General features: G+C 32.9%; 1 protein-coding gene across 3 annotated transcripts in view; it reads right to left on the reverse strand.

Annotated features, from left to right (window-relative positions):
* The window catches only part of APBA1 (amyloid beta precursor protein binding family A member 1), an 81,842-nt gene that overhangs the window by 13,719 nt on the left and 55,793 nt on the right, over positions 1 to 12,330 (reverse strand). For all 3 annotated transcript variants that reach the window (XM_087926720.1, XM_087926721.1, XM_087926719.1), the window contains 2 exons: positions 11,369 to 11,470; positions 6,757 to 6,796 (listed from right to left, as the gene is read on the reverse strand). In XM_087926720.1, coding sequence (XP_087782846.1) covers positions 6,757 to 6,796; positions 11,369 to 11,470 — 142 coding nt within the window. The remainder of the gene's footprint in view (positions 1 to 6,756; positions 6,797 to 11,368; positions 11,471 to 12,330) is intronic.

Below are 12,330 nucleotides of genomic sequence, written 5' to 3' on the forward strand. Positions count from 1 at the left end.
ACATGGCCAACATTCATCTTAAACAATAGCAACAATCCATGGAGTTAGATAGGCAGCTAGTAGACATCGATGGACCAAAGATGAGCTCTGTTGATTAAAATTGTTTTCTATAAATTGAGATTATTGTTTTAACTTCAGATATTGTATTGTGAGATTCTTGCTGTTTTAACTTTACACGTCACCCAGAATCACTTCCATGAGATTGTGAGAGGGGGACATATGAATACATAAATAACTAATAATGTGTCGCCGCGAAGTGGCTCTGACATAAACATCTATCTTAATTATGTATCTGACATAGTAATACAAATGCATCTTTTGAAATGTGTGCAGTAACTTGAAAAGGGCAGAGTGGGAGATGAAAACTCTAGTTTTTCTTGTTTTAGTTAGAAATTTTTATACAATAGGATTAGCTGGATCATTATTGAGGCATTATGAAGACTTCTGAAAACCCCTCCTAGCTTTCAATAATGTATCCTTTCTCCAGATTGCCCACAGTTTTTAAAACTTTCTTGGCCACAAAAAGAGGACAAGATTTCAAAATTCTCACAATTCATTGTGTGTGTGCATGGTGATTGCCTGGACAAATCAGAAGTGATTTGCCATTATTTCCTACCTAGGGTTAGGGTTAGGGTTAGGGTTAGATTAGGCTGAAACAGAGTGATTGTCCCAAGGTTACCCAGATGACTTTGTGACAAGGCAAGAACTACTATTCATCTTGCCTGGTTTCAAGCCCACTGCCTTAATCACGAGATCGAATTGGCTTTCCCAAAAGTTCACTTCTGCTTCTAAATCATGAAATGTACATATATACTTAGATGTAATCCTAGGAAAAAAAATCTCACTTTGACTGTTGTATAGAACTCATACATTTATAAAGCACTAATTTCTAAAACATGTTTCAGTAATTTATTTTATCAATAAGTGAATTAACAGGCTCGCTAATATAAGAAAATATAATGCATTTCTCCTTTGGTCCTATTGATATGAGAAAAGACAGTAAAAAAGTAACCTTCTGATTGATATAGTTTGATTTGAGAGGTAATTTTATGCTTCTATTGTCCTTGGTAGAAGGAGAATTCACAGATGAAAAGGTAATATGCTCAAATAAAATCGGGTTCCAAAGAACATCTACATATGCATAAAAGAATACCATGAAGTATTGGAATTATTGCCTCCTCATTTTCTGAAGCTGTGGGGGTGCAGTGGTTAGAGTGCAGTATTACAGACAAACTCACTGCTCAGTGTTAGGAGTTCAATCCCGAATGGCTCAAGGTTGACTCAGCCTTCCATCCTTCTGAGGTCAATAAAATGTGGACTCAAATTATTTGGGACAATATGATGGCTCTATAAACCACTTAGAGAATGCTGTAAAGCATGAAGCAGTATACTAGTATACAAGTCTTGTTATATATAATCTTGCTATTCTGTTGAAAAAGTTATTTGCTTCTTCAGCAGTGGAATTTGTGATAGGGAAAACAGACTCTAGCAATTCATATAATCTTCCACTTGAATTGGTACTATCACCTTGCTTAATAAAATAACACTTTCTAAGAACATACATTCAATAAAGTTGAGCAATTCAAATTGTTCAATTCAATTACGGTACTTTTTGTAAACTTTACTAAAAAAGTTTAGGATAGAAAAATGTTGTGGTAAAAGACAAAGACAGATTTAAATTAAAACATCTATAAATACTTCATATTTTTAATTAGTTGTTGCTAGTATCATTAAGAAATGTAAATGTCATTCTAATTATATTAAGTTTTTTTGAAGATTAAAACAAATTTACTCTAGCAAATTAAAATGCAAAGCATACAGTAATTAGATCATGGAATTGAATCTTTTTGGTTCAAACAAAAGTCACACAGATCAAAATTAAATATGACAATGTAATATAAAATTAATATTCAACCAAAATTGCAACAGTTGAAATCAAACTATGTTGGCATAATTTCAAAAAGCCATTTGAAGCTTGGCCTGTGTAATTAAAATGTAGGTGCCAATAACTGGAAGAAACTGTTATGCAAGTATATTTGGAGAAGCATATCTTAATATGCTAGATGTAATTCATTCTCCAAGAATACATAGGATTGTAAATAGCCTAATTTATTGTTGACCTGTAAGGCAGTGATTGCAATACAACTTAATTAGATTTTATTTACAGATCTAGAATATTCTGAAGAATGTTCAGAACAAGAACTAGTGTGCTGTGATAGCAAATGTTTCAGAGTAAGACTGCAAGATGCACCCTAACTTATTCTTGCTTTGTGCCATTGTCCCACAAATACTATTATCTCTGGGGTTTGTGGTATTGAAAAAAAAGGGAAAGTGGAGTTTGCTGAATCCAGCGCTTTGCACAAAAGGGGTGAAATTTGTGTTGCAATGTCACAATACATATTTTGTTTCTTAATCCTCCATAGACAAGCACAGGAGGAGAGTTCTTTGGGCATAAGGAGTAAAATAAAACATAATCCACCCAATAAGGTCTATGAATGCATAAACCAAAGGAAAAATAAGCAACTTACTTCCAAAGGTTGGAAGTACTTTTTATAAGCAATAAAAATGTAAGCCACTAGCTATTTCAGGTGCTATTTATTCAATTTTCAGGTCTGGGTTTCTTTAAAAAAATCTTTTTTTAAACTACAAACATCCATACATAATATGTTTGAACATAATTTAGTGTACAGCCAGAGGGCATGCAAAGTTATTACTCCTTACTGTTGCTTTCAATGCTGAACACCAGCATGCACAAACAAAACTCGCTTTAAGGTGTGCATAGATTCAGTTTATTTCGACGTATTATAGGGGCAAATTAGCAATGCAGAATTAGTGATACATATATTGGACCTAATAGCTGATTGAAAAGCACAAGTATCATATCACCATTTTTTTTAAAAAGTAGCATTTTCAGATATGAGTTGATAAACATGATTTGAATCTAAAATCTATATGCCTTTTATATTGAAATGATTGTGTGAGTTAATAAAAAGGGCTAGATACCAATCCTTTACTATAGTTTGACAAAGACACTAGATAGCACGTCAATTTAAAGTCAGTACAATGATTGTTCACTAGCCACTTACTATTAACACCATTACTATTAACACTATTAACAGACTCTTGATTGTACAGATATGCAAACGAGAAAAAGATGTAAATGTGATCGAGATGGAGTTTCTTTCTTGAATCTGGCTAGGAAAATCATTATGTTAAAATCCTATACCAGATACAATAAGTAACATAATGCCAAAACAGAGGTAATGTGAAATGTGTGCTTCCCTTTTCTCTGTCAAATAGCAGGTAAGAGGAAATTGGTGAAGGAATAGTTGCTAGTTTTGCCACCAATTCAGTCCCAAATAAGGATCCCTTAAAGCAGGGGTGGGCAAACTACGGCCCAGGGGCCACATCCGGCCCGTTGGTCTTTTTAATATGGCCCACCAAAGATTGGTACAGAATTAAGGTTTGATGTGAATGATTGAATGATTGCATTCATTTGATTTTGACTTGTAATGACAGGCATTTTGACACCAGTGGCGGCCCGTCTGTCAAATTTTAAAAGTCAATGAGGCCCCCCCCCGAGCCAAAAAGTTTGCCCACCCCTGCCTCAAAGGAACCTGCCTGACTGCACAGAACACCAACTTATATCCCCACTAAATTGGTACCTTTTTATCTACTTACATAGAACATGCTTTCAAACTATTAGGTGGACAGAAGCAGAGTTGAGTGACGGGAGTTCATCCCACCACAGGGCTAGGCTTGAATTGCTGGAGCAGACCATCTCCAGCATCGTTAAGCCAATGCACCTCTAAAAGAACTGATGCATTGACCGGTTTTAAGAACAGTTTTAAGCAGAAGGCAAAGATGGTAACAAAAACTATGAAGACATAAGATCAAAAATAATGAATAAAATGGGTTCTAAGATTGAGAAGGAGGTAAAATACTTGATTGGTATTTTATCTCAAAATAATTATGCTAAGACATGGCATGAAATTAAAAAAATATGTTAAGATGGGTGAAAGCACAAATGTCATTGCTGGGGAGAATTTCTACAATTAACATGGCTGAGTGCTACGTTTTATTTTATTTATTTATTTGATTTGTCAATCGCTTACAATAGGTATAAGCATAAACATAATTATGAATACATGAAATGGATACATATAAGAAAAATAAAGAGAAACAATAGACAGGGTCGGTAGGCATACTGGTGCGCTTATGCACGCCCCCTACAGACCTCTTAGGAAAGGGGTGAAGTCAATAGTAGTCAGTTTAAGGTTAAAGTTTTTGGGGTTTGGGGAAGAAACCACAGAGTCAGGTAGAGTATTCCAGACGTTGACCACTCTGTTGCTGAAGTCGTATTTCCTGTAATCAAGTTTGGTGCGGTTAACCTTGAGTTTGCATCTATTGTGTGCTCTTGTATTGTTATGGTTGAAGCTGAAGTATTCATTGACAAGTAGGACATTGCAATGTATGATTTTATATACTATACTTAGATTGGACCGAAGGCGGTGTAGTTCTAGGTTTTCTAGGTCTAGAATTTCGAGTCTGGTGGCATAAGTTATTCTGCAACGCGTAGAGGAGTGGAGAACTCTTCTTGTGAAATATTTCTGGACTTTCTCAACTGTGTTAATATCAGATACGTAATGTGGGTTCCAGATGAGCTGTATTCGAGTGTTGGTCTAGGAAAAAAATTTGTATGCTCTAGTTAGTATGTGATACTACCAGAGAAAAAGCTATGTAGGATTAGGTTAACAACTCTTAATGCCTTTTTGGCTATGTAGTTACAGTGGGCTCTAGCACTTAGATCATTAGAGATGAGTATTCCAAGGTCCTTGACTGAGTTTGGATCATCAACAAGGTCTTGACTAATCAGCTTGTATTTTACAAAAGTTCTGTTTAGGACAATATTCACTTGGTCATTGTATATCAATTATGTGGAAAATTATATCTAAATTTGTGTGGCAGGGGAAAAATCATGAGTTAGATATAAGGTGTTACCAGATACAAAAAAACAAAAAGCAAGACTGGGGTTACCTGAGTTGAGATTATATTTTGCAGGTTGCTGTTTATAGTTTGGATGAAAGAGTGGATGTTGCTGTAAGCAGGGCTTTTGCAACTAGAAGAACATGATCTGAGATTTGGAGGGCATGGATACTTATGATATAATAAAACTAAGATTAATGTAGATTTTAAAAATAATTTTGTTAGATGTGCAATATTGAAAATATGGAACAGACATGAACCCAGACTGTGCCTAAAAATATCTTTGTAGCTCTTAGCACTAGAAGAATTTCACTGAAGAAAAATGATAAGTAAACACAAATGACTAATTTATGGTGATATTGCAATTTTTGTCAGGAAAAATCCAAAATAAAATAAAGAGAATATCTGGAAGAAGACTCTAGTCAATGGTTTTCTCATGTACAATTATTAGAAAGATTTAGGTATTGGTCTCAGTGTTAAGACTGAGTTTGAAATAGAACTGTGTACAAAGGATGAACATGTTATTATTAAATGTATAAATTTATGTTGAAAAACAAGTGAAGGAAGATATAAAATAGGCTAAAATTTGATTATAATGTATAAATGGAACAGTGGAAGAATATGCAAAAGGATTAAATATACATTATAATCTTTAAAGTGGATTTTTAATAACATGATTTATTGCTGGTATATTTCAATTAAAATAGTCTAGAATATATAAAAGTATTTCAAATTTATGATGGATATTTTAGCATACTTTATAGTTGTGTAAAACTTCTGGAAATTTTCAACTCAATAATATTATTGCATATATTAATTCAGAAGATTTTAAAGATTAATATACAATTGAAACCAGAGGTATTTCTTTTGAAACCAATCAATAAACTGTTGGAAAGAAGTCAAAGAACTTTATTTTTATACAAAGGTGAAGTTTTGACATTACTCAAAATGGAAGAATGGATGGTAAAGATGATAGAACTTGCTGAGATGGACAAATTAATTGCTTTGATCAGAGAAAAGAGATTAAGTTTAATGCTGACCGGAGACTTCTTAAATACTTTTTGTGTGAAATAAAAAAAATTAAACTATGATATATGTTCTATTCAGTTTAATGAATAGAAAAAAAATGATTATAGAAAAATGTGATGTAAGAAATTCTGTAATCCAGAATAAGAGTTAATTTACATTTATAGCTATAACTGCTGTAAAAAAAAATCAGAAGCTACTTTTTAATATTTTGTTTCTTTTTTCCTGTGCTTTTGGCTTTGCCTTTTTCTTTCTTTCTTTCTTTCTTTCTTTCTTTCTTTCTTTCTTTCTTTCTTTCTTTCTTTCTTTCTTTCTTTCTTTCATTGTTCTTGTTAGTTTTACTTTTTCTTTTTAAAACTTGTAATAAAGTTATTTAACTAAAACTCTAATTCAACTGCTGACAGACAAAACAATCAAAGAAGTTACTATTCTAATCAAGTTTATTGTTTTCTTTCCAGTGTTATTTCTTTTAACCAATTCCTATTTCTAAAAATCCACAAATTTTGATTAAGTTGTTATTTTTTTTAAACAGATGAATCCTTCAGGGATGACATTTCTTTCTTGACAATCTCAAATGATAAAGTCCGCTTCTTTCTCAGGTGTTCTTCCATTCTTTATGCATAAATAGAGATCTCTGAAAACATTCAAATGAATCTAAAAACTTTTCAGTTTAATAATTCATCCCACTTTATATATCTGTACAGACTAATTTAAATTGAAACAAAAGACAGGTTGACAGCTTACCTTCAACATAGGTTGGGAAAGAAGCCAAGCTCTTCCTTGACTGTAATTAAGACAAACAGGATATCAAACCAAGCTAAGCATGCTGAGGTTTGCATTAAAAAGCCTTTCATGCAGACCTGGCAAATTCATCACACAATGACAGTTATTACCCAATCTCTGTAGACAGCCTATTAAGAAATACTTAAACATGATTCAAAGTATTAGTTCTTTATTAATAAGTTATTCTGCAATGTATACCCTTAGCATTAATTAAGACTTTCCAGATTTACACATGTATATAAATGTTAATATTTCTAACACACAAGATGTTATTAATAAAAATAATGCAAAAAATTCAAGGATTTCAATATCCAGGACTTCCAGGGAAAAAATAATGAACGGAAGATGCCTCCGCTAAAAGCAGAGCTAACAAAGTGGCAGAATGAAAAGTTACTGAATAGACCACTTTGTAATTCCTCTCTGGACAAGGAGAGGACTTGAGATGATACACAAATGGCCCCGCACATTTTGAGGATACCTCAAGACAGCAACCTCCAGTGGGTGTGAAGTCTGGATCTTTGTTCAAATTATGGATGGCAGCTTTATGGACGCTGTGATTGCATACGTCCATTTCTAACCACTTTTGAAACTGCTTATTAACTGCTTTTCACCCATTAGGAACTTTTGTATCAATATGTTTTACAGCACCAGGTGAGTTTCCTTTAATCTTTAGCAAAAGAAGTTTTAAATATAAATTTAGGGACTTTAAAAATCATTTTTGGAATAAACAGCAAAAGGGTTATTAGAACTTGGATTTTGGAAACTTAAGAACAGATGAAGGGGCAAAATGCCTTTGAAATAAGATTTTGAAATTAATTGTAAGAATCCTTCCTGTTGGAAAATCCTGTTGTTTTTCAATTCTTTAAAAAAAAATGTTAGGATGGAACCTTGAAAGCTGGACACTAGACGGAACCAGAAGGAACTAAAGATTACAATTAAAGGAAAACACTTAAATTTGACTTACTAATACAGAATGGAGCAAAATACTTTAACATGGGCCTATTGAAAAAAAAAATGTGAACAACAGACCCAGAAGTTAATTTTAAGAGTGACTGCCATAATAGATAGGCTATATTTAAAGGATATGATGGAAGAGGAACATTTTTTAGTGAACAAGACTGAGACTGATCTGATAGTGGAATTAAAAATGACAGGCTACAATAATGATATGGAAAAAAGATACACTGGATATACAAATGAAACTGATGGACATCTTAGTAAGAAAAAGGGATATACAAATAACAAACCAAAAGAGTGACCTGGATAACTTTCCTATACTGGATTTTCCCTACATTACATAACTAACGTTAAAAATTTGAAGCGTTTTTAGAGATGGAACAAAGAAACATGAAAAGAAGTCAATTTATTTGAAAAGATGAAATATCAAGATTGTTAAAAGAAAGAACATAAAATTGATTTTTATTTGTTTGATTTCTATAGCTGTCCTGGGAAATGTACATCAAGGTTAAAATAGATACAGTATGTTATTATCTCTGGTAATCCTTAATAGACTTTTGCTGACTAGGATTGAATTATTAGGCTTTAAGGATTTGTTTATAGCTAAGAAAAGAGATAATATTACTAAAATTGTTTAGACTTGCTGTGATTTAGTTATTTCTTTCGATATTTCTTTCTTTTCTATTTTTCTTTCTAGTTTCTTTCCTTTTCTGCATATTGCAGTTTTTAGTTTTATTCTTTCATTTTTTTAGTTTGCATTAGTTTTTATCTGTTTATTGTAACCTATATACTATTAAAACTGTAGTTCCTGTAACCTTTAACTGGGTGAAACTGCATCGTAGGGTAACAATTTTTAAACCAAGGACTGTCGAATGAGCTAACAGAATGCATTTAAAATCCAGCACCAATGGCTTCTATGGAAAGTTGGAAATTTTTATAAAATATTTTATGACATAAACATTTTAATAAAATGGTTTATGACATAAAACAAAATGCTGTAAAATGTTTCCTGTACTGATGTTTGATGTGCTCTAAAATTCAACATAGTCTATTTTTAAGGCAGATACATTTCTGAATGTATCCCTGAATTTTTATTAACTTTTCCAGTATGTTAAAAGCTCTATCATTGTTGAAGGCACTGTGGAATTTGGTAAAAAAAAAAATTTGAATTATGACCCAATGGGTCATGGGTTGTCTAGTGTTTAACTTAAAATGAATGAAGAGCATCTATGTTAGGATCTTATAAGCAAGTCAATCAAATTATGCGGGTTATTAGTTGTGTTATTATTACATACATAATTTTTGATGTGATAAATATTCATTTGAAAGTAACTAGGATTGTCAATGCTGCAATAGCTTAGAATAAGAAAATAAGATCCAAGTGAGAAAAAAGTTACTACCAAATAATAGAAAAGAGTCTGCTAACAAGGCAGTTTCTGAAAATTAAGCATTAGGTAAAATTCTGACATCTGTTTTTACAGAAGAAATTGTCACTGGGATCATCATCTGATCCATTACATGCCTGCAATTATTTTTGACTCTATTGTACTAATAAGCCCTTTAAATAATTTATACAATTGCAATGAACAGGTTATAGTACGTTGTCTACTGTATTCAATAGGCGTGATAATAAAGCAGCATAATTAGATGTATAAAGTTAATGAGAACAGCCTGCTATCATGTGCACAAACTTAATTTAACTGATATAAGAGGTGTGATTCATTCCAGCTACTGTTATTACCAAAAGTCTAGATTCCTTCTGAAATAGAATGTATATGGTGAAAGGTTTAAATTTATAATCTTTGTAACAAACAGCACTGTGTGCAATATTCTGATTAATCTTGCCTTAAGTATTTGGTTTTATACAAAAATGATTGTATAATGATTAATATATAGGATAATGATTAATATATAGGATAACCATTTGTCTGAAGTGGTGTAGTTTCCTGCCTAAGCAGGGGGTTGGACTAGAAGACCTCCAAGGTCCCTTCCAACTCTGTTATTCTATTCTGTTCTGTTCTGTTCTGTTCTATTCTATTCCTTGCTCCATCACCTTGAACCATTGGTCTTGGTTGTGTTAGGTTCTCTTACAGAAGGGAACGAAGAGGAAGACAGAAAGGGGGAGGTTGTCAGAGATAAAACAGCTCTGTCACAACTAACTTTGGGCTCTGACCTCACTCACTCGCTTTAGCCTGCCCTCCAAGATGGCCCCTGGCACATTACTGTACTTTGAAGAAATGCAACTACCAAAAGGAAGGTTCCCCACTCTAGTCTTAACACAGCAGATTGAGTGGGTGAAGAGACTCATCCATGAAATTTGCCAAAAGATTGCTCCAACAGTTACCAGTTTAAGTTCTGGGGTAGCTATTCTATTTTTCTCCCTTTCACAGCAAATATCATGGGGGGGCAAAGGTGGGGGAAGAAAAATGATTGAATTGTGGTATTGAAGAAAAACTTGGCTGGAGGCATTAGAAAACAGGTTCATATTGGAATTTTCATTAATGTCAGAATAAATGTTAATATACTAACCCCGAGGAATTTCATAAGTAATTATAGAAGTAGGAATGGTTTTCAGATGTGGCTACTAGATTCATTTTTTTGATACTTTTTTTCAAACATAGAAGAATTTAGAGAGGCAATTCTCCTATACTTTAGAAAACTTAACACTTTCTATTAGTCTTTAGTGCCATATTCCCAAGTTACAGTTATTACTTTTGCAAAAAGGAATGTAAGAGTCCAGATAATATGAAACAAACATAATGAGAAATGTACCCACTATATATGCATGAATCTATTATTAATGCTATAGCATCATATTTGGAGATGATATTTGGATTTCATCTTTTTGGTCAGTTAAAAATCTTTTCCGCTTCTAGGGTCCATATTTTGTAGTAGTATTCAACATATAAGCAGGTGAAGCAGAAATGACTTAATGAATCTGGTTTCAGCTGCTAGTTTTGTGCGTTCTCATACCTAGTAGACAAACTTGGTTCCAAAGAATCAAAATCTCTGCTGCCTTTAAAGAACAAAGAAGGGGACTTATTTTTATTTGTTGTTTGGAGCAAATGTCTAAATTCTCCTATCACAGCAAATATTATAAACATTACAAAGAAAGTCATTATTAGTTTATACTTATAAAACCTGAGAAAAGAAAAGCAACTGATATGTTTTGTCAGTATACTACAAAGTATGTAACTTTGCCAGTATACAACAAAGTGACAAAAGCATTGCTTTATAGGAAATAGAGTTACATGAAAATACAATTTCTACTTCTTTTTTATGGAAGATATTTTAAAAGAGAATAAATAAACCTAGAATAGAATAGAATTCTTTATTGGCCAAGCATGGTTGGACACACAAGGAATTTGTGTTGGTGCAATACTCTCAGTAACACCCCTTCAAGATTATTTAGTAACCTATTTTTATAAACCTGCCTTCTTATTGACAAACAAAATTTATTGGCACTGCAGATAGTGATGAAATCTTTAAATCTTTAAAGAAGAGAAATACGTATCCAAAAATAGTCATATTTCCAGTTTGTGTAATGCAAAACATAAAATTAAACTTGGAAAACATTTCTAATAAATGCACTGCTTTTAAAAATATTGCACTCTACCTCCTTATTGGTGGGGGTTTCTGTTGTACCACAGGCATCTTGATGGTGTTGTGTACTTGATGATTCAGCACCCTGAGGTGAAGATGGATCGGGAGATGGCGACTACAAGATATGCAAGGAAATAAAACTCTGAGCAAGTAACATACAACATTTTACTATTTTGGTCTCAAGATTCAAAATTGGATTGTGGGTTCCAAAAAAATAGTAAACTCGGTTAATTTAAGTGAATTTCCACAATACTATATTCAGATTTATATTTTACTCATAAAGAAATAAAATTGAGAGCTTGAGCAGTACTTAGAATTTAAAGAAAGTGCTTCAAAGCATTTTGGCAACTCTTTTAATTTTTGCATCTTCTTTCCCAGAAATGGGGAGGGGGGGGAGAAATGTATGGTGGCCCTATACAATGCCCCCCAAAAGCCATGTTTGTTTTAAGCAGTTGTCAATAGATAACAAGCCCAAAGTGCCCCCAAATACTCATTCCTCCCAATCCATATGGCTTCCACCTTGATGATATTCCAAAAGGTATTGAAAACCTGGATTATATTCCAGGTCTGGGGATAGGATGATGTAAGGCTTTGTTTTCTTTTCCTGATGAAGACCCCTTTTCTGCTTTATTTGATTGTTCTAGCTTTTTCTATAATATAAAGGATTCAGAATTGTTGGGAGTCAGGCATTCTTTAAATCTATGTAAATAAGTAAATAATGTTTACTGTATTATCTATCAATTTCGGATTCAGTTCTAGCAATATTTACCCATGATAGTTCTGGAAATCAACAGGTTTGTAAAATTAATATAAACAACCTACCCCATTATTCTTTCTTCATTCATCATATACAGGTCCAAATGGTGGCCAATTTATTTTCAGATATATTTGAGAGTAAGGAGGCATCTCCCATCTTCTTTCGGCTCATCTTCCCTGCTCCTTCATACATGTTTTTCTTACATACTACACCGTTTG

This window comes from Pseudonaja textilis, chromosome 2 (genome assembly GCF_049901715.1).
Source record: "Pseudonaja textilis isolate UNSWEBS1 chromosome 2, rPseTex1.2, whole genome shotgun sequence".
NCBI lineage: Eukaryota > Metazoa > Chordata > Lepidosauria > Squamata > Elapidae > Pseudonaja > Pseudonaja textilis.